This window comes from Rhineura floridana, chromosome 5, assembly GCF_030035675.1.
Source record: "Rhineura floridana isolate rRhiFlo1 chromosome 5, rRhiFlo1.hap2, whole genome shotgun sequence".
In the NCBI taxonomy this organism is placed as follows: Eukaryota; Metazoa; Chordata; class Lepidosauria; order Squamata; family Rhineuridae; genus Rhineura; species Rhineura floridana.
This window is the reverse complement of record NC_084484.1, coordinates 124,915,226-124,936,948: the sequence shown is the minus strand read 5'-3', so window position 1 is coordinate 124,936,948 and position 21,723 is coordinate 124,915,226. Positions and strand designations below refer to the sequence as shown.

The 21,723-nt window shown below is 41.7% G+C and overlaps 1 protein-coding gene across 3 annotated transcripts in view; it reads left to right on the top strand.

The window, feature by feature from the left end:
• Nucleotides 1–21,723, top strand: part of CD80 (CD80 molecule) — a 62,005-nt gene that overhangs the window by 17,007 nt on the left and 23,275 nt on the right. For 2 of the 3 annotated variants that reach the window (XM_061628005.1, XM_061628003.1), the window contains exons 2-5: nt 4,386–4,628; nt 5,450–5,536; nt 7,519–7,662; nt 9,278–9,388. In XM_061628005.1, coding sequence (XP_061483989.1) covers nt 9,292–9,388 — 97 coding nt within the window. In that variant the 5' untranslated portion in view covers nt 4,386–4,628; nt 5,450–5,536; nt 7,519–7,662; nt 9,278–9,291. The remainder of the gene's footprint in view (nt 1–4,385; nt 4,629–5,449; nt 5,537–7,518; nt 7,663–9,277; nt 9,389–21,723) is intronic. The other variant, XM_061628004.1, reaches the window with a different exon arrangement.

The following is a 21,723-nucleotide window of genomic DNA, read 5'->3' as shown; positions in this document are numbered from 1 at the left end:
CAAGTACTCTAAGCATGTGCAGCTTGATTGAAGCCACTCTCAGCCTAGCCTACCTCACAAGGTTGTGGGAAAGACTCCATACACACACAGTGGAGATAAAAAAATACATACAACCCATATAATAGTTTATTGTTAAAACCAGTTGGTCACTGCAGAAGTTTTTTTTTTAAAAAATCAGTATTAGTCTTTTGTCAAATAATTCCTTAAAAATAGGATTGGACGGGAAAAGATTAACAATGCAATCTTGTGCTTGGAATGTTTGTTATGTTTGTCATTAATCAATATGTTTGAATTGATTGTTTTATGAAGACTTTAAATATTACTATATTCGTGAAATCAAATTGAGTTATTTGTTGGACTGTTATGTTCTGAAATGATTTAGTATTTGATTATTATTGAAGTAGTGATTTGCATTTTTGTTCTGTTGTGAGCTGCTTTGAGCATATTTATATGGAAAATACAAACATTATTATTATTATTATTATTATTATTATTATTAATAATAATAATAATAATAATAATAATAATAATAAAACATATCTACTGAAAAGTCCCACTGCCTTACAGCACAATTCTCAAAGTTAAACCTATTGAATTCAATGGGTCATTTGGGGAAGGTTTTCAAAACAGGCTATTAATTAGACCACTGGTTCCCAACCTAGGGGCTGTGATCCCCGCAAAGTAATCCAAAGGGGGCCATGAACAGTAAAGAAATGAATTACTTATTATTATTATTATTATTATTATTATTATTATTATTATTATTATCTTCACTCACTGGACACTGTCTGCTCCCTACTGCTACTGCAGATGACACCTCCCCCTTGCTCCAAACCAGAGAGGAGGCCTTTTGATGAAGCACCAGAGTGTCTTTTAGTCTTGCTGAGGGCAAGCATCTACCTTTAAAACGTGGCAGATGCCAAAGGAGGTTGAGAGTGGAGCTTCCAGGAAGAAGAGGAGATTACTATCGCTGACTCCCCTCTCCTTGCACTGCCACTACTGCTGATGCACTTGGTCAGAACGAGAGGCGAGGGCTTTTCGTGAAGCAAAAAGAAGCAAGGCTGCAAGGAAAGGCTGTTTTCCCCCTTCCTGGCAGCCACCCTGCCTGCCTTTCTTGGCTCCTGCTTCGCTGCCACCTCCTTTCAAAAATTGTTCTTATTTGCAAGGCCACCCAGATCTCGCCTTCAGCCCAGACGGAGCTAAGGAGTAGGGAGGAAACTCAGGACTTGCTCGCCCCTATCTCTGTGGCTAAGTGTGTGTGCCAGCATCCCCCCTTTCTTCCACCAACACTCTGCCCACCTGATCTCTCTCTCTAAGATGCTGCGGCAGTTGAGGGCTTCCTCACTCCCTCATGCCCAAATGCATGCATGCCTGCAGATGCTTGCAGGAGGGGCAGGTGTGTTTGTGCGTGTGCATGCGCTGATCTGTCTTCTGCTCCACTCTCATTCCCCAAGTGCACGCTAACCAAGTCATTACTTCTGATGATTATCCCAAGGCCTAAAAGCATTAACCCCCCTCCTCAATCTATCTACTCTTTTGTCTTCACAGTCTAGCATCCCCACCCCACTACATTGCTGCTTCTTGATCATTTATTATACAGCCACAAGGGTGGCTGTATATGATAGCCAGCATGGATTTTTCACATTCTGCAATGTTAAATTGAAAATACCCCCCATGCCATTCTGATGCTTCCCATAAGCTCATTTCAAAACAAAACCTTACAAAACGTATAGTCCTGAACTCAGAACCACTTGCTTAACAATCCTCTAAATTTTCATGGCGATACACAAAACAGTCAGAGAGAATAGAGAGTTCAAAGTTCAAAAAGAGGAAAAAACCCAGAGCACTTTTGGACTTTTTTCTGTCAGAGTTCTTAAAATCTGTTGAAATTCATTAAAAATCAGCCATGTTCACAGAGTACCTGTAATCTCATTACTGACCTTGTCCCATACTCTGGCCTTTGTCTTTTGCAGATTAAAAGTTAAAAAATGCCTATCTGATCTTTAATTAATTTAAGAAATTTTGGTTGAAACTTTGGCTGATAATGTCGAGCATGCTCAGTAAGAACCAAGTGTCAGTGTTCTAAAAGCCAGACTCACAGCTGCTTGGCTTGCCTAATCAGGGGGCCACACCCACACCAGACTTTGATTTCATGTGCAACTGTCATGGCTTCCCCCAAAGAATCCCGAGAAGTGTAGTTTCTGAAGGGTGCTGAGAGGAGACTCCTATTCCACTGACAGAGCTCCAGTGGCCAGACTGGTTTAACAGTCAGCCACTGTAATTGAAGGTCTGTAATGGGAACAGGGCGTCTCCTAGCAATTCTCAGCACCCTTCACTAACTACACTTCCCAGGATTCTTTGAGAAGCCATGATTAAAGAGAAATAAAGGCCTGGTGTGGATGTGACCAGGGACAGCTTTGGTTTAAATTTGCGTGGGAGGCTACATGTGCCTGCTGTAGAATAAAAAGGAGTGAAACACTGAAAAGCAATGATACTGTTCACAATGTCTTCCTTTTGGAAAGGAAAGGGGCTTCCCCTCTGTCCAGTGCCTACCCACCCAATCTCCTCCCCTCCCTTCCCCTCCCCTGGGTAAGTGTTGGACTACAACCTGGAAGACCAGGGTTTGAATCCCCACACAGCCATGAAGCTCACTGGATGACCTTGGGCCAGTTACTGCCTCTCAGCCTCAGAGGAAGGCAATGGTAAACCCCCTCTGAATACCATTTACCATGAAAACCCTATTCATAGGGTTGCCATAAGTCGGGATCGTCTTGAAGGCAGTCCATTTTCCATTTTCCAACATGATTGCACAGAAATAAAACACATTGAACTCAAAAAGGATGCAAATTATCAAACCCATACTCCCTTCTCCTCCCTCCTATCCCCTCCTTCTTGCCCCTTCCCTCCCCCTTCCTTTGCCCCTCCTTACCCATCTCCTTCTTCCCCTTCCTGCTCCTCACCCTCTCCTTCCTCCTCCCCTTTGTCAGTTTTACCTATCTTAATCATGATTTCATGGGAGTAAATACCATTGAACTCTATAAGCATGCAAATGATCAAACCTGCCCTTCCCCTTCTCCGTCAGCCTCCCCCATGGCCAGTTTTACCTACCCTAACCATGATTGCATAGGAGTAAATCCCATTGAACTCAATAAGCATGCAAATGATCAGACCTGCCTTTCGCCTCCTTCCCTTCTGCTCTCCCTTCACCCTACCCTCTTCTTTCTTCCTCCTCCCCTCCCTCCTTCTCCCCTGGTCAGTGTTACCTAGCCCTCCCTCCTCCCCTGGTCGGTGTTACCTATCCTAAGCATGATTGCAGGGGAGTAAATCCCACTGAACTCAATAAACATGCAAATGATCAAACTTCTCCTCCCCTCCGCCTCTTGCTGCTCTCATCCCCCTTCTCCTGTCTGCCATTCTTCCCCTCCCTCCTCCTCTTCCTCATCCTCTGCTCCCCATCCCCTGTGGTCAGTTTCACCTATCCTAAGCATGATTGCAGGGGAGTAAATCCCACTGATCTCAATAAGCATGCAAATGATCAATCCATTCTCAGCAAACTTGGACAGGATCCCATTTCTTACCTCCTGGATTAAAAAGCAGAGAAATTCACTAATAAGCAAAAAACCTTGTGGTTTAAAAATGTACCTATAGCCCATAGATATTTCTATCCAACTTTAAAAAGCAGGGAAATTGGGCAACTATAGTGAATGCACCAGAGGAGCAGGAGATCTGACCTCCTCTCTGAAATATTGTACTGCCCTATAAATTTGTCAAAATGCAAACACAATTTGGGTTAGTCTTTCACAGTCCAATCCACTTGCTGTGTAGCTTGGAAGAATTTGGTAACGTGCCTCTGAGCATATGGTGAGTGGTGACAACACCTGCAATCAGCCCAAATAATCGAAACAAGACATGTGCTGTGCTGATCTTGTTTTAGCAGGGAGGAAGCAACATTATTAAGACAGTTGATGTAGTTCAGATGGTCACTTTACGTATGTCTGATTTACTTTGCAATTTTAGTGAAGTTTTCTATAGTAAATTCTCTTTTGCTTCTGTTTCTGTGAATATGTGAAGTACAACACTTGCAACACTAAAAAAAAGCTCCAAAAACAATTGTGGAATAACGGCACTGACTGTTCTGCAGAATAGTTTCCAATGGACCTCAGGAGTGTCTCAGTTTGCACAAGATAAAACAGTGGGAGGTGAAATATATTCTAACAAAATTCTAGTTGTGCTCTATGTTTTTAATTGACCTTGCCCACCTTGCCTTAAATGAAGTGGTTGAAACATAACAGACTGAAAACATGCATCCTCTTTTTTCCAACAGCTGGAGTCATTGCTTAAGTAGCAACATACTGTAATCAGTCTGATTTTACATTACACTGCAGTGTCAGATTCAAGATCCAACAACTTGGAGACCCCAAATGATGCCAGCAAGTGAGCGGCAGATGATGGGATGGCAGCAAGCCACATCACCCTGAGAAGTAAAGTGAAGCAGTGCAGCAGCCAAGGCTCTCTCCAACCACCTGCCATCTTTCTTTGAATGAAACATTCCCCAGAGCAAGAGCAACAGCAAGCTTAGACAATTGGATACCATGTTTTGAAGTGCAGGACCAATGAGGATGCCAGAGGTTAGTGGGGTGCACAGAGCTTATTATGATCTTGTGAGATTTGTGATAGCCCATGGATTGCCAACCTTTTTGGTCCCTTGGGCACATTTGGAATTTTGGAGCATGAACACCACCCTTTTGGTTGGTTCTTCCTCTCTCTCCTCTCCCCCAAGACACTCCCCCAGATAGATAAACAGAATGTACATGTGCACATATTCTTTGCTTTCCAAGAGGTCAGAATAAAAGTGATCTAATTGAATTAAAATGTGTATGATTTTACATGAGGTCCCAAAAAAACCCACTATTCAATTAAACCTTACACTGGTAGATTGCAAAGTAAAAATCCCAGCTCTGTCCAAGACATAGATCCTTATGGATCCTCACACCTTTCACACAGGATGACAACAAAACCACCAAGAAGTCATAGAATGTGTCTGGAAACAAATGTGACCTATGATCTGATTGTGGTTTTGAAAGGATCCCTAGTAACTATTATGAGGATCCATAAGGATCCATGACTTGAATCCATCTTTTTGCACCATTATGGTGTTGGAAAGCACTGAATCTGTGATTTTTGTGACAAGTGATGTGTGATTTAGTTGGTTGATGAAGAACCTGTGAATAAACTATGCAATTTTGAAATGAACGTTTTACTAGTTCCAATGTCATTGTGCAAGCACAAGTCTCATCTCTCTCGTCTCTCCCCACTAATTCCTGTGAGACCTCACATTCCCCCCTCCCCATCTCTCCCAGGTCACTTTATTTTCCTTCCCCCAGTTTCCTAGATTGCCACCTTCATCCCTTGCCCCCTCTCAGTTGTTCCACTTTGTTTACCTACTCAGGTGCCAGTCCGAGTCTTGAAAATTACATACAGCTGAAACAGTAAGTGAGAAAGAGTGTTGCTCTTCCAACTTCTTCCTTCACCAAATGTAAGTATTGGGGGGGGGTAACCCCTGTGCCACTGCATTATGAAGGGGACAGTGAGAGGGGAGGCTCAAAGGCTCTGCAGACACCAGGGAAAGTCCTAAAGGCAACATGTTGGTAACCCCAGTCGTAGCCAGTCAGAAGTAGTATTAAACCAAAACAAGCAAGCACCATTTACTCAGCATATATGATTAAATGAGTTAGGTCTCTGGTCTCCTAAGGGCATAGAAGAATTGACACTAGATCCCAAGGTCATGGAATAGTATCTAAAGAACATTTGTACCTTGTGTATAATTAATATACATCCCATCCTGCTGCATTTGGCTATAAATACAAATCAGGCAAAGAGAAATGCAGTATAAGGTGTTTTTAACAAACGGAAATGAAGAAGCTGAAGAACACTGATCAGTTTTCTAATATTGCAAAACAGACAAGGGATCAGGTGGGGGGGCTGGGTGAAGGCCAGTGTTTCAAGCTCTCGCCAGTCGTGAAGATATGGGTGTACTGACTAGCCCCTCCTTCCCAGGTTGGAAAGTCCGTATATAAAAAGAAACAGGTTTGTCAGTGCTGAGACAGAAGGGAAAAATAAACAGAACTCAGTTCAAGTAATACCATTTGACCACACCATATCATATCAAGGCACCACCCAGCTACAAAAGCTCACATATCACTTGGGGATTCCCATTGTTTTTAAAGAAGTAAACACTACTAAGATCTGTGTCTGTAGTAAATAATTAAACGTGTTTACTCAGGTGGGGAGGGGTGATACAGAAAAATAAAACTAACACATGTGCCCATAATAACAAATGTGTTGCTTTAATCCCCACATCAGAATCTGCAGATAAACACAACTTACTTAAAATACTGACATCTTAAAGCCCCAAACATTCTGCTGCCTCAGGTGAAGGACAAGATGTACAGAAGCTGAATAGACTGGCAGCTACCCCGAGACTGGTGATGGGACAGTATCTTCCACCACACCGGAGGCAGCAGGCCAGATTAGGGACCCCAAAATAGGCCATATGGTAACAGAGGGGAATGGCTGGGGAGGCTCGAGACAAACACCAGGGGACTCATGCTGCTGTCCCCCAGCATCTGCTGCCTTACTTTGCCTAATGGTTGGGCTACACTGATCATAACCCTGCCTTCAGTTCCCTCCTAGGTTTAGGTTGTAGGTCTCCTTAGAGTAGGGACCTATTCTCTCATTTTTTAAAAGCATTTTACTTACATAGTGCTATAATATATAATGTTTGTTTGTTTGTTTATTTAGATAATTAACCTGCTCTTCCTTAAAATCAGCCCCAGAGCATGGTGCATAACAAAATAAAAGAGCTAGAAAACTCAACAAATCTAATTTATATCACAGCACAGTGAAAATAACACATCTAACCAAATGCCTGAGCAAGTGACCTTAACAAACCATCAAAGATGGGCTCAACCAAACCTGTGAGGGGAGAGTGTTCCACAGTCAGGGTGCCACTAATCATAAAGCCCCTAAAGAAGTCTATCCAAAAAGCCCCTAGAATGGAATGGTTTGAATTCATCATTTGTGCAGATGTCCAACTAATCTCTTTTGTAAGGTAGGAGCTAATGGATAGGGAAGCCCTTACTAATGTGAAATAGAGCTACCTGATTACCTAATTCTGAAATAAAGAACTGAGGGCTATAATATGGTGAGTTGGATGCATGTCACATAGAGGTATGGAAGTATGAGGCAGCTACATTTAATAAGCCATTCCTATGTTTAGTAATCCATTTTTTTTCTTAACCCATTTTAGACATGTCCTTAGGGATCCTGCTGCATCTTAGTGTGCTCCCTTATTATCAGCCTAGCCTGATTTGTTACTCTAGTGATATGGCAAGTGCTCTGGCGGGACAGGGATTGAAAGTTTTTCATTTTTTAAGTCATCGGAAAAGGGAAGTTGTGGGGGTGGTGACATTTGGCTTGTCTTAAAGTCATGTAGCTCATCTTTCTATACAATCACAGGTTAAGAGTGGACTACTCAGAGAAGCTTTCTAGTGCGTGGGACGTAGCCAAATAAGGATTAGTATTCATACTTCTAGCTGAAGAAAACGGCTTCTGTCTGGAATGCAAGTCATTACTCAGATTTCTGCTTACTGCAAGTTGACGGTAAAGGACCCTCTTCCTTCCTTTTCTTCATTTGCTAGTTTCACTTCAGACTGAATAGAGAGCTTGTTTCTTATGAGACTGACATATATGGGGATTTAAGATCCATTTAGTGTTTTTTTCTTGAAGATTTGTGCCTTGTCTTTTTGCCTTAAGGGAAAGGGATGTCAAGAAAGGACAGGGAAAGTTGGGGGGGCATACCAAGTAGAGGGGATGCTGAAAGAGGAACCTTCCATCTCTGTTGTACTGTGCCTGTATTTACTTTCCTTATTTCATTTGCTAACTCTGTTAAGGACATTTTAATATACAAGGAAACTTTAAACTTGGAAGGGCAGCCACAGATCTGCTGGTCCATCCACTTGCCATAATGCAAGAAGGAACTCCTGAAAACTTCCAGCAGAGGCTATTGTGCAGTATTTTCCAGTTATGAACTTAGAACTCTGAATTCCCCCTTCCCATATCCAGTATTTTAATCATATTACCCTAATATTTTATTCTCAGTAGATGCAGTAAACAATTGCTTTTCCTTTTCTTTCTGGGACATCTTTACGTATGTTTGGAAACTCCTGGCACATCACATTCTTTACATTTCCCTTAGTTCTTTCAACTTTTCCCTATGTGACTTTCATTTTAGATCCTTAATCATCCCTGCCTCTCTTTCTAGTTATTTTTTCCCTGCATTTTTCCTAGTCTATTGATAATCTTCCCTGGAAGCATGGCATCTGAAACCAGTATTCCAACTACAGTTGTTTCTTTACTACTACCTGTTTCTTTACTATTCCTTCCAGAGTCTTGAATCCAAAGCTTAGTTCTGTTATAGCAGAGCGTGTGCCTTGGCATCGTAGTGTTGTGATCACTTTGGAACCTCATGTTACTACCTAAATCCTTTTTGGAAATTCTACTGTCCATCCTTTGATCTCCCATCTTCTGTATCTGTGTGTTCTTTCCTTTCCTACATGTAATACAGCTTCCTTTGCTGGATTTCATAGTACAGATATCATTCAGGTTCTTCTTTTACTGAGATAATTTTGACTTTTTCAGCCTGCGCCCCAAAGTGTTTGCAACAGCTTTTAGGCTTCTTCACATATATATAAAAATGTAGTGTATGCATGTCACAAATGTATGTGCCAGAGCTGGCTTTAGCATTCCGTTGGGTGAAGCTAGTATGCATTTGCCATCACATAATGTGTGAACTTGTATTTTTCATTTGTTTTATTATTGTAAGCAACTGATGATGATGTTGATCAATTCTGCATGCACTACATAGGACTGACCCTAGAAATCCTGTTTGATACTTCCTTTCAATTAATTATATGTTGACTAATTAATTACTGTCCTTCAATCACAGTTGTATGTTCACTACTGTTTGGTAATTAATGCTCATGGGCAACTGTGGACAGTTACTGATGCTCTGACCATCATATGCCACTGTGGCAGTCTTGTGCTAAGCAGCGACTTATAAACACCAAACATATAGATAGATCAGTGTGGACAGCAGAGGGGGTAAGGGAACATAATTGTCAACCTGAAACAATGCTGCTATAAATTAAACTAAATCACCCTTAGAAATACTGTGTTGCTTTCTGAAACTTACTGTTGTTTTACTGCTTCTGTCAAGGTGGTCTTGAAGAAATGATCTACTCACAGAAGACAGAATTAATGTTCTCCAGACCCAGTCTAAAGGGGTTCCTCTGGCTTGGCCTCTTTGTACTTCAGTCTGTTGGTTCAGGTAAGCCCAACAATTCAGTGCATGTTGTCATTATATGAACATTTCTTGACATCCCTTGCTCATTCCCAATAGGGAAAAATGGTGAATGCAGCATCCTCTGCACTGAACTCAGTGGGACTTACTTCCAAATAAGCATACATAGAATTGTGTTGCACAATCAGGGAGTCCCTGTTTGAATTTCACCTTTGCAATGAACTTTATGGCATTAGGCAAGCTATTTTTCCTCAGCCTTCTATTTGATATATAGAGATGGAATGGTCAAGACTGCATCCGCCCATGAGTTCTTAAAGAACTCAACACACAAAATTGCTTATCTTTTAAGAAAAATATTCAACTTGTCACTAAAATTAGCTTCAGTACCAGAAAACTGAAAAGTAGCCAATGTAATGCTGATTTTTAAAAAGGAATCCGGGAAATTACTGGCCAGTTAGCTTAATATCTGCTCTGGGAAAACTGGTGGAAAGCATTATTGAAGATAGCGTTGTCAAGCATTAGAACATATCAGGTCTTGATGAGAAAAAATCTTTATGGCTTTGGCAAAGGGAAGTCCTGCCTCACTAACACTTTGGAGTTATTTGAGAGTATAAGCAAACGTGGCTGGGCGTAATGTAATAGGTATTACATACATGGACTTCCAATGCCCTTTTGACAAAGTCCTTCAAAAAAGACTCTTAAGCAGACTTAGCAGTCGAGGGAGAAGAGGGCAGGTATTCTTATGTATTAGTAACTTATTAAACAAGAAAAGAGTAGGAATAAACAGGCATTTCTCGTAATAGAGAGAAATAAAAAACAGAGTCCAGTAAGGATCCATAATGGGACCAGTGCTTGATCTAAGGTCCAAGGTGATCTAAGGTCCAAGGTGAAAAGTTCTTCTCCCTCTCTCATAATACTAGAACTCGTGGGCATTCAAAGAAGCTGAATGTTGGAAGATTCAGGACAGACAAAAGGAAGTACTTCTTTACTCAGCGCATAGTTAAACTATGGAATTTGCTCCCACAAGATGCAGTAATGGCCACCAGCTTGGATGGCTTTAAAAGAAGATTAGACAAATTCATGGAGGACAGGGCTATCAATGGCTACTAGCCATGATGGCTGTGCTGTGCCACCCTAGTCAGAGGCAGCATGCTTCTGAAAACCAGTTGCCAGAAGCCTCAGGAGGGGAGAGTGTTCTTGCACTGGGGTCCTGCTTGCGGGCTTCCCCCAGGCACCTGGTTGGCCACTGTGAGAACAGGATGCTGGACTAGATGTGCCACTGGCCTGATCCAGCAGGCTCTTCTTATGTTCTTATGTTCTTATCTTTGAAGTGGCCAAATTTGCAAATGACACCAATTTATTCAGGGTAGCAAAAACCCAAGTGGACTGCAGAGAGCTTCAAAGAAGCTGTCTCCAAACTAGGTAAATAGGCAAGAATATGCTTCAATGTAAGTGACTGTAAAGAAACGCATATTGGGGCAAAACCTCCTAACGTCACCTATAAAATGATGGGGTAGCTGATCAGGAAAGAGAATTTTAGGTTGTAATGGATAGCTCACTAAAAACATCAGCTCAGTTTGTAGCAGCTCCAGAAAGGCAAAGGAACGGGAAAGGAAGTGAAAATAAACTTCCAGAAGTATAATGCCTTTATAGAAATTGATGGTTTGGCTGCATTTGGAATATTATATAGAGTTCTGGCCACCCAATCTGAGAAAGGATATCATACGGCTGGAAAAGGTTTAGAAGATGTTAACCAAAATAATCAACAGCTCTGTCAAGAAAGGCTAAAATGGTTGGAGCTTTTTAGTTTAGAAAAAAGAAAACTGAGGGGTGGGGAACATGATAAAAGTTTATAAAATTATGCACGGTGTGGAGGAAGTGGATAGTGACACGTTTTTCTCCCTGTCTCATATCACTAGGAGTCAGGGTCATCCAATAACATTGACAGACAGTAGTTTCAAGGAAGAAATTTAGTTAGTTCGCTGGTTATCCCAAATATCTGGGAGCTGAGATTCGATGCACTCTCTCCAGTAGGTGGTGTGTTTATCTTGGACCTTGGAGAGCTGTTTTGAAATCCCAAAACATTGAATAGCATTAACCAAATTACTATCATTTAGCTTCCTTAATGATTCAAAATTGTACACAGTTCCATCATTCCTAAGTGGGAACATTAATAACCATCTTCACTGGCTTATAAAGATTAATGGTTTGTATCCTCTTCATACACTAACCATGGTTTAGAAATTATTCTTAATAATAAGATCCCGAAGGTGCTAAGTGTGAGGAAATGGTTTTCTTATTACTTACCCTTACTGAGGAAGCAAGAGGCTTTAGAGGAGGAGTGGGGAACTTGGAACCCTCCAGATGTTGTTGAACTCCATTACCCCCAGCCAACATGGCCAATGGTCATGTATAATGGAAGTTGGAATCTAACATCCAGAGGGACACAGGTTCTTCACTACTGTTATAGAGGGGATTCTTATATTTTTCAATATGAGAAAAGGTGGACTGACCTGTCATCAAACCTGCATTGTGGAGGACTCTGAGAAGAATACACATGGCTACTTAACTCAACACAGTGCACATTAATCATTTGGTAAGCTGGCTATTTATATTGTGTCGCCAAGTTGTGAGGAAAATTCTGTACCTAATCAGGAGCAGTGAAGTGGTAAAGTTCTCCTGAGGACAGACGTCACTCCAGAAAAAATAGGCAAAGGGGGCAAAGTAGATTCTGAAGTGGAAGCAGGGGAGCTCTGTCTCACATTTTACAATTTCTCAAGCAGAAGCAAGCCTATGTATTACATTTAATAACATTGTAAGAGTGTCATCACATAGCTCCCATTGGATGATTTCTCATGCTTCATCACAGTCTTTGATTTTCATGAAGTCAGGGTAGGGTAGGGGAGCAAAAGATGAGGCAAGCTGCACAACAGCAGTGGCCATGGCGTGGGAGTGAGAAGGGGGGGACACTGACAGAGGAAAAGTGGTTGTTTAAAACAAGAATAGATCTGAATAGATTGGGAAGGGAGGAACATTGAAGGTTTAAAAAAATTAACAAGGAGCAATAGCAGAGATGGGTACTAAGCTAACACAACAGAGCCTTTCCCATCTCCCTTCTCATTGTAATCAAACCCCTGCTCACTCTAACCTCTGCCATTGTTGAAAACCACAATTTTTCTCTCAGGGTCTCTCATTCCCTGCCTCACTCAAACCTCTGCCATTATTTGGAATAGCCTTTTTTTTTTTTCATTTCAGTATCCCTCCTTTCTCGCTGTACTCAAATTTCTCCTTCTTCCATTCCTCAGCTGCCTCATTTGAAAGAGATAAAGGACGTGGAGCCCTCAAATATTCCAGAGTACCCTCACATAATACATTTCACTTCTGGCAGCATGTGTTGCCTTCAACATGAAGTTCCAGATTCAATGTAGTAATTTAGAACAGGTATTTTATTAACAAGCAAACACCCATATGTGTACAACATCCCTCAACTGAACGTAACCTTTTCTAACTGAGCAGCTTGTTCTTAAGAGTCTATTCTTCTTAAAGATACAGTAACCTATATCACCACAGGATGTGTGTGGAAAGGGGGCTGCAGAATAAGAGGAAGGAGGAGGAATGGGAATGGGGGTAGTCTGTGTGTAAGGGGAAGTTGAGAAAAGGAGGGGGAAGATGTAGAGAAAGGGCATAAAGGTGAAAATTGAGTGGATGTGCAAAGGGGGGATGCAAAATAGGGGTGAGGGGAGGAGGCATAGAAATGGGGGTGGTCTGTCTGCAAGGGGAACATGAGAAAAGGAAGGAGCAGGGAGAAAAAAGGGTGACGGTGAAAATGGGGGTGTAAAGGGAGGTTGCAAAAAGAAGGAAATAGGAGGCATGGGAATGGGGTGAAGATAAACCGCTAATATATTTCTAGTTCTTGTCTCACATTGTGCATTGATCCAACACATGTGAGATTAATAACATTCTAGAGATGATTGGTTGTGGTGATGACATCCTTCCTTGTTTGCAGAATAGTGCTATGTTGACATTGCACACGGGCATGTAGTTTTACAGCTGCAGCCATATGCCTAGGTTTGAATTTTGATTCTACTCTAGAAATAAGTATTGCATGATTCTTCTTAAACCTTGCAATAGTAGAGAACAAAACTAGATTAACTCTGGAACTGCCTAAGCAGGGCAATTCTCTATGCATTCTGTGACAAACCTGATTGCTTCATATACACAGTGTTTTCCACTGCAAACACATGAAGTGTAGACATTACTGTAAAGGACTAACTCTCAAAACTCAGGGACCAGTCCTTGGGTAATTCAGCAAGGGTCAATTATGAAGGTATAACACCAGCCTTGGAAAGTGGTGCACTTCCACCATTCCTTATGTCCAGCCAGCCAGGGCCAGAAGGTTCCCAGATTATAAACTGGGCATCCTTAAGATTCCAAGAAAGCAAGAGCTAAAAACCAGACTCTTTGTTTCCTGAGAGCTCAGCTGCAAAATTACTCAGTAGAAAGCAAGCAAGCAGTTGGGAACTAGAATTTACTACCAAGGCTTTATCCAAAAAGACACACCAAATACAACTGAGGTAGATTTATTAAAATAAATAAAAATAGAAGCATAAAAGAGAAGCCAAATACAATTATGAAATATAGTTAGAAAATACAGTTGGGAATTACAAACCAGGACAAAATAAGAAAGCTAACATGTCTTAGCTCAATACAAACCATCAGAGCATTTTGACCCCAGAGGACAAGGAATCCAGAGATGATCTCCAAAGTGTTGCACAGGTATCAGGCAAAAAGGTGGGCAAGCATTATACCAAAAAGCATAGAAACTAGGGTGAATCTTATAAACCAGTCAGAAGGCTTCTAGGCCAGAACCTTCTAGCAACTTGACGTACATGTCACAGCTGAAGTTATTTCCTAATTAACAGGCCTTATGAGAGACCTTGGAGCACAGCAAAGTTAGATAACACTGATGTCTTTGCCATGAGATCATTTCCAGTTACCAAGATGTGATTTCTCTCCAGAAACCAGCTTCTACCCAGAGGCCTGAGCAGGGAAACCATTTTCTTAACAGGAGACCTAAACAGAAAAACAATTTTCTTGACTGTGGTAGTTGGGCCTTTAAATACACATCCATGACTGAGTTTGCAGACACATGAATCAATGAATGAATGAAACTTTATTTTTACCCCGCCCTTTTTCCAAACTGGAACTCAGGGCGGCTTACAAATAAAACTACATGTAGTTAAAAGCATACAAAAACATACAATTAAAAATGTTTACATACCTTCAGCATTTCACAGATGAAATGGAGACATGTTTGCAACACCGCAATTTTCATACTAGGAATAAGTGCCCAAATCCTACACACCACTATTTCACATTACTGAAGCTTCTTCCCTGGATTCCTGACTTACTGATTTGGAATGAGGTGCCATCAGTACACTTGATGACTCCCAGTTCTATCTCTCTTTTCCATTTGTATCAGGAAAGGCAGTTCAGGTGCTGGACCATTAACTGGAGCCAGCAGTGGGCTGGATGTGGACCAATAATTTGAAACTGAATTCAGGAAAGATGGGGGTGCTGTAGGTTCCAAACGTTCGCGTCTGGGAAGCAGGGAGATGGTTTCTTCTGGATGAGGTTGCACTCTCCTGGAAAAAAACCAGGTGCATAGCTTGGGGGTATTCCTCAATACAGCTATTTCACTTGTGGTCCAGGTGGCTTTGATAGCTGATAACCTCCAGTTGTTATATGCAGGGTTGCCCTTGAAGATGATGTGGAAGCTGCAGCTGGTGCAGAATGTGGCAGTCATGGTGCTGATGGGCAGCAATGATCAGACTCACATATACCTGTCCTGAAAGATTTGCACTAGTTGCAAATTCATTTACGAGCTCAACTCAAGCAACTCACATTGATATATAAAGCCCCAAATGACTTGTACCTCAAATAGCTGAAGGAGTGCCCCTTCCATACAGATCTGCCCAGTTCATATCATTCTATGTATACCTGCTGTCTTAGCAATGTGACTACTCACTGAGGTCCATGGAACAGTGTCATATGAGAGGGCTTCTCTGGGGTGACCCCCAGGTTATGAAACTCTCTCCCCTCTGAGGTGTGTCTTTCACTGACAGGTCAAGATGCACCTGTTCACCCAGACCTTTGGAGGTGGATGAGTGATGTAAAGATTTTGCTGTTCCCCTCTCCTGTAGTATAGTAGTGTTGCCTACTGTTTAATTATGGTTTTAACTGAAGTTCTCATTATTATTTTAAACTGCATTATGTAATACATGTACCCTGCCCTGGGACATTGTGGTAAGAGGTGAGTTATAAATTAAATTAAATGAATAAATATTAATTTACTGTGTATTTGCTTGTCTTCTACCACTTTTAAAATCCAGGAGACTGTTCTTTGTGTTAAAGATAGGCAGCAGAATTATCCTATGGTAAGGTATCAACAGTGCAAAATACAATTTAGCAGATACAGGAAGTGAAATGGCACGCTGTCACTGCATGGTGTCTTAGTATTTGTGTTGTGTGTGCGCGCACGCAGTTGCATGGGAATGCACTAGAGATCAGATTTATCCACCCATCTACTCTGAGATGTAACTGCTAGAGTCGAGGGGAAAGACAAACTCTGTAAGAAACTTGGGAGATCTCCTAGATCCAGCACTAGTCCTGGGTGCCCAGTTATCAACAGTGACCTGAAGCATTTTTCAGCTGTTTCCTCTGGTGTGTTGGTTGCTTGGACAAATCTGACAAAGTCATTCATTCTCCTTTATTACATCAAGATTGCATTATTTTAACAGTCTACACGAGGTTGCCTTGAAAAAGCACTCAGAGGCAGCCAGGCTGTTGTTTAGAATGAGATGCTCAGATCATGTCACTTCAGTGCTTTCAGTAACATTGAGTTGTCAATTTGGTTCCGGGATCAATTTTTAACCTTTAAAACTCTAAAATAGCCTGGGAACTGGGATCTAAAATTAGGACCAGGAGTGGGGTGGCCATGTTTACTGACAACACTGAATTATTCAGAGAGCTCCATAAGGTTCTCTCCAAAGTAGGAGTGAATGAGCAATGGCCAATATGGTTCAATGTAACCAGACGTGACATACATCAGGGCAACCACACTACTGGTTCTGGTCAATACACCTCAACAATAATATTGTAGAGCTAGAAAAGGTACAGTAAAAGACAACCTGGGGGGAAACGTTACAATATTTGGGGCTTTTCAGTATTGAAAAAAGGCAAGTATGGAGAGCAGAAATAAGAGATTTATTACAAAATTGATAGAACCATATTTTTCTCTCTCTCATAACAACAGTCATCCGATAAAGCTGGTGGGACAAAAGGAACATTGGAATTTACAAGACTATGCCCACCATCTTAGACAGCTTTAAAGGGGGATTGTACAATTTCACAAAGCAGGGGTGTGGAATCTTATTGGCTCCTCAACCCAGATCCTTATCAGACCTTATCCTTGTGGGCCAAATTTGACAGATAGGTTGGGCTGCCCACATCTCAGTCAGATGACATCACAAATGATGTTAGGTGATCGGATACTTTGAAGTCTGAAAGTCAGGACTTCAGAGCATCATGCAGGGCTTGCAAAGAGTGTGTTGCAGTACGGTGCTCTAAAGTACCTGAGGGTACAGTTTTACACTTTAAGGCTCCGGATTGTGCATTGGCAGCAATGTCTCTTTTCTGCCCCACATCTGAAGTCACATAGTATATCAGGTGTGGGGCAGATGGCCATTGTTTTGGGTAAACGGCTTCACAGGGCCAAATTTGAAACTCCAACTGTGCCATGTTGGGCCCACAGGCTGGAAGTTCCTGACCCTTGTCACAGAGGATAACCAACACACCAGAGGAAACAGCTGAAAAATTCTTCAGGTCACTGTTGATAACTGGGCACCCAGGACTAGTGCTGGATCTAGGAGATCTCCCAAGTTTCTTACAGAGTTTGTCTTTCCCCTCGACTCTAGCAGTTACATCTCAGAGTAGATGGGTGGATAAATCTGATCTCTAGTGTCTATTAGTCCATCTCTCTTCAACACTATTAGTCATGATGGCTATATACTACCTCTCGTATAAGAGACATTATGCCTCTGAATACCAGTCTCTTGTGGAAGAACACTGAGGTGAGTGCTTTTGAGCTCAAGTCCTGCTCATGGGCTTCTCATGGGCATATGTTTCACCACTGTGGGATGCTGGACAGGCCAGGCCTTTGGTCTCATCCAGCAGGGCTGTTCTTACGTTTTTATGGACTGGTCTCCTCAAGGGGACCTCACTGCTTGCCTTTTAGAGAACAGCAAAGCTAGGCTCTAAGATTGCCTTTAGCTTGATTTAATTACTGTTACCTGCTAGCTCCTGACTTCCTTCTTTTCTCTTGTGGCCGTTGTATATTTCTTTTTTAAACTGATTTTTCCTGTTGGCAGTTGTGAGCTGCCTTGAGTGCTTTTCAGGTGATATAAATGTTTTAAGAGATAAAACAAGGTGCAGGGTATATGCCTCCATTGAAGGGAATTACCTTAATTTTTAAAGCTTTCACAGCTAATGTGTTATAGCTGTCAAGAGTCCATCTCTCTTCAACACTGCATATTATTACCATCAATATCATTATTATTATTTCTTATATCCCACCATTCCTCTCATGAGAGCTCAGGACAGCTAACAAAGGAACGTTAAATAATCCAAAGCTGGATTTCCCAAGAAAATGGAAGGAATACAAAAAGGCTGACACTGCTCCTGAGGGCAGCAGGGCAGCTTCGTAGTGCAGGGCACACCTCATGGCACCCATGGCTCTGTCCTCCAGCACCTGGTCATTACTCACCCATTGTTCCACCTGGCACCTATTTGCCACCCGCTTCAATGCAGAAATGGTAGCACCAGCATGTGTCACATAAGCAGAGTACTGCATGCACACCAGAGATGCCTGTTGGAGTGTGTGGCCTGGGCTGGCTTCCTTTCTGCTTGCCCGCTCCATCAAATAGCCAGGCCAGAAGCAAGCAGACATTGCTACCACCAGGATAGGTGGGATGTATGGGAATGGCCAGAGAGGGACCTCAGGAAGACAACCAGGGTGGCTGCTGCCACCTTTCAGCATCTGCTGTCTGAGGCAGCCACCTTAGTTCACCTAATAACAGAGCTGGCCCTGGAACAGAGGTAAATCTCCCAGGGAAAGAATAAAGTTGCATCTGTTGTTTCCCTTACAGTATGGGGATTCTCCCAGGCTGTGGTCTCGCCCTCCATGGGGTTTCCCCAGTTTTCTTAAGAAATTCCTCAGTCAAGTCACTGGAAAATCTCAGTCTAAAGTCACTGAGAACTCTTAACAAACTAATATGTCATTGTTTTAATTTTTTCTGGGTTTAAGTTGTTTTCTATGTGTTGTATTTTATTTTGGCAAGTTGCTTTGAGACTTTTCTATTGTACAAGTGACTGAGAAATGAAATAAATAATAATAAGTTGTAATATGTCTATAGCTTTATTACAAAGTTTATTTCTATAGTTTATTACAAAGTGCTTTACAGTAATCACCTCATACATCAGTTATTCCAGTGTTGAACCAGTCAAGAAAAATTACCACATTACTATTGAACTCAACATCTACATAAGAGGCAAGTTGCACAGAAAGTCCACTGTAGTCATATTTTTAATTCCAAAAGAGAAAGATTCTCAAAATCAGGAAATTAATTTAAAAGAATAGTCAGAAGGGCCCAATCTGTTCAGGACACATGGAAATTATTTTAAACTCATGATTACAGAAGCTCATATAGCATTTCTGCTATAGATTAGCTGAAACATGGAAAATAAAAAGGATGGTTATGCCAGCAGGGATGCTATAGGCCAGAAGATTTCCTATAAAAAGTGGAAGCCTTGCCCACATGAGGAAAATCAAAAGGGACAGAAACTGGCAAAGCAAATGTAAATTGGCAATAAGGCAAGCAGACAAAGAATATGAAGCGCAGATGGCTAAAAAATAAGAAACACATTTGTTTATAGAACACAAGTAGAAAACCAGCCAGGCTTAAATAGAACAGAAGCAGGAGCCCACCAATAATTTTTCCTTATCCTCCTTCCTTCAATAATCCTTTCACACCTTTATCGTCTAATGAGGGTGAGGGGGAAATCTTTGTGGTCTCCTCTAGAGGACCTATTTGTTGAGCATTCATCCTGGCTTGCTTGCACAAAACGTACACAGAGGTTAGATTATATCTGGCCTTTCTTGAGCATTCATTCTGATTTGCTTGCAAGGTGTTTACATGTCTTCCCATTGGCCATTTGTTCACTCTTCGCTGCATTTCCCCATCACATTTCTAGCTGTAAACAGTCTGTTTCTTGGATTTGTTGTGCTAGGGTGACAGAGTCCTTTAGTCCACTTTAACTGCACAGACATAAAGTTCTTATATGTACTGTAATCCCTCCTGCAAAGTACTGATCGTCTGGCAGCGCACTTTGTCAGTCTCTTCTGCTGAAAATGTTGGGAAGATGTTGCATAGACTGAAGAAATAAGGCCATCTGAAAAAATAAGACTGCAATTCTCTGCTCATTTACTTCAGAGTAAACCCTGCTGACCTCAGTGGGACTTGCATCTGAGTAGACTTGCATATATTAGTAGTATAAGAAAAATTAACAATAGTAACAGTAAAATGAAACTCAGTGATTATAGTATTTAGTAGTATATTATAGGTGGACTTGTGCGACAGGAATAATAAACCAGCCTGAAGAGAAAATCATTAACTATTGACAATCTGGATGTCTAAATTACCAATGTGGCGTAGTGGTTAAGGTGTTGGACTATGACCTGGGAGACCAGGGCTCGAATCCCCACACAGCCATGAAGCTCACTGGGTGACCTTGGGCCAGTCACTGCCTCTCAGCCTCAGAGGAAGGCAATGGTAAACCCCCTCTGAATGCTGCTTACCATGAAAACCCTATTCATAGGGTCGCCATAAGTCAGGATCGTCTTCAAGGCAGTCCATTTCATTTTCAAATTACATAACTGAATCATGGTCAGAAAAGCTTCCGCTTGCTGAGTGGGTTGTACATAACCATGCTTCTTAAATCTTTGTGAAATGAGTGACTTCACTAGAAATGTCAGATCTGGAACTGAATGTTCATTTAAAACCAAACTTCTTTCTGGTGTAGGTGGGCTTCTGCTTTCTTCTCTTACGTTTTAAATATCACAAGTTCACTAATCTCAGTTTACTGAAAATTAAAACCACGCTGGGTAATGATGACATATTATGGTCTCCCCTGTATGTAGATGCAAGTCATGGAGGGTATCTACTATGCACTTTCATTTCTATTCATTTGGTAGCACTATAACTTGTGATGCTACAAACTACATAACTTTCCCCCTGTCTCTGGAGAAAGTGCATGTCAAGTTCCAGGTACTATAGTGGCCAAAATGTTGGACTTACTGTGGTGACTCAGGTTGAAATCTCCACTTGGCCACAAAGCTTGCCTTGGGCCAGTTGTTAGCTCTCAGCCTAGCTTTCCTCACAGGTTTATTGTGAGAATAAAGTGTGGGAAGGAGGAACTGTGTACACTCCCTGGAGCTCTAGAGAATGGTGGGATTAAAATGTAATGAATAAATAGAAATGGTTTGATAACTCAAGGGAGGAAGGTTGGGAAAGCAAGTCCCTACCGTTGGTGAGAACATCCTCAATCAGCAAAACAGATAAGGAGATACACATCTGATTGCACTGTATTTAATCATACAAAACAAAGTCAAAGAGGGGCCTGTGCCTCATTTAACATGTCTCATCTCTTGCCTACATTCAGAAGCCTGACTCTCACATATTGAGTGAGAAACCCTGGTTCTATTTACAGTGCATGGAAATGGTAAATCCAGATTAAATGAGGAATAATATAGGACATTGCTTTGATGAGGGTGATGTGTGGACGCAGCACAAAACTTGCATGCATGAGCAGCACCAAGCCCACAATCAACTGTCATCTAAAAGCTCCCTTTCAGTTCTAGTCTCTTTCACACAGAGACACAGAATTAACACTTCCCATAGCTGGGAGGGCAAGCCCCTCTCTTAAAAAGCGCTGTACTTCCAGAAGAGCCTCTGAGCATTAGCTCCTATAGCAACAGATCACCTGTTCTTGGCCATCAGTCTTACATAATAAAGTCAGACCTGTTTGTCAGGTTTGAACTCTCAAGCAGCCCTCTTATCATCCAGGCCCCAACCTAACCACCACCGAGTTGTGGGGGGGGGGTTTCCTGAGAGTCTTTTAGTCCAACTACAATCCCATAACAATAGATATCACTATATGTATGTTTGTATATCTCAGTGTGTATATTATTGTGTGCATACCAGTAGGTATCTATCCCTCTTCTGGTGTCATTGCCCAAAGTAGCA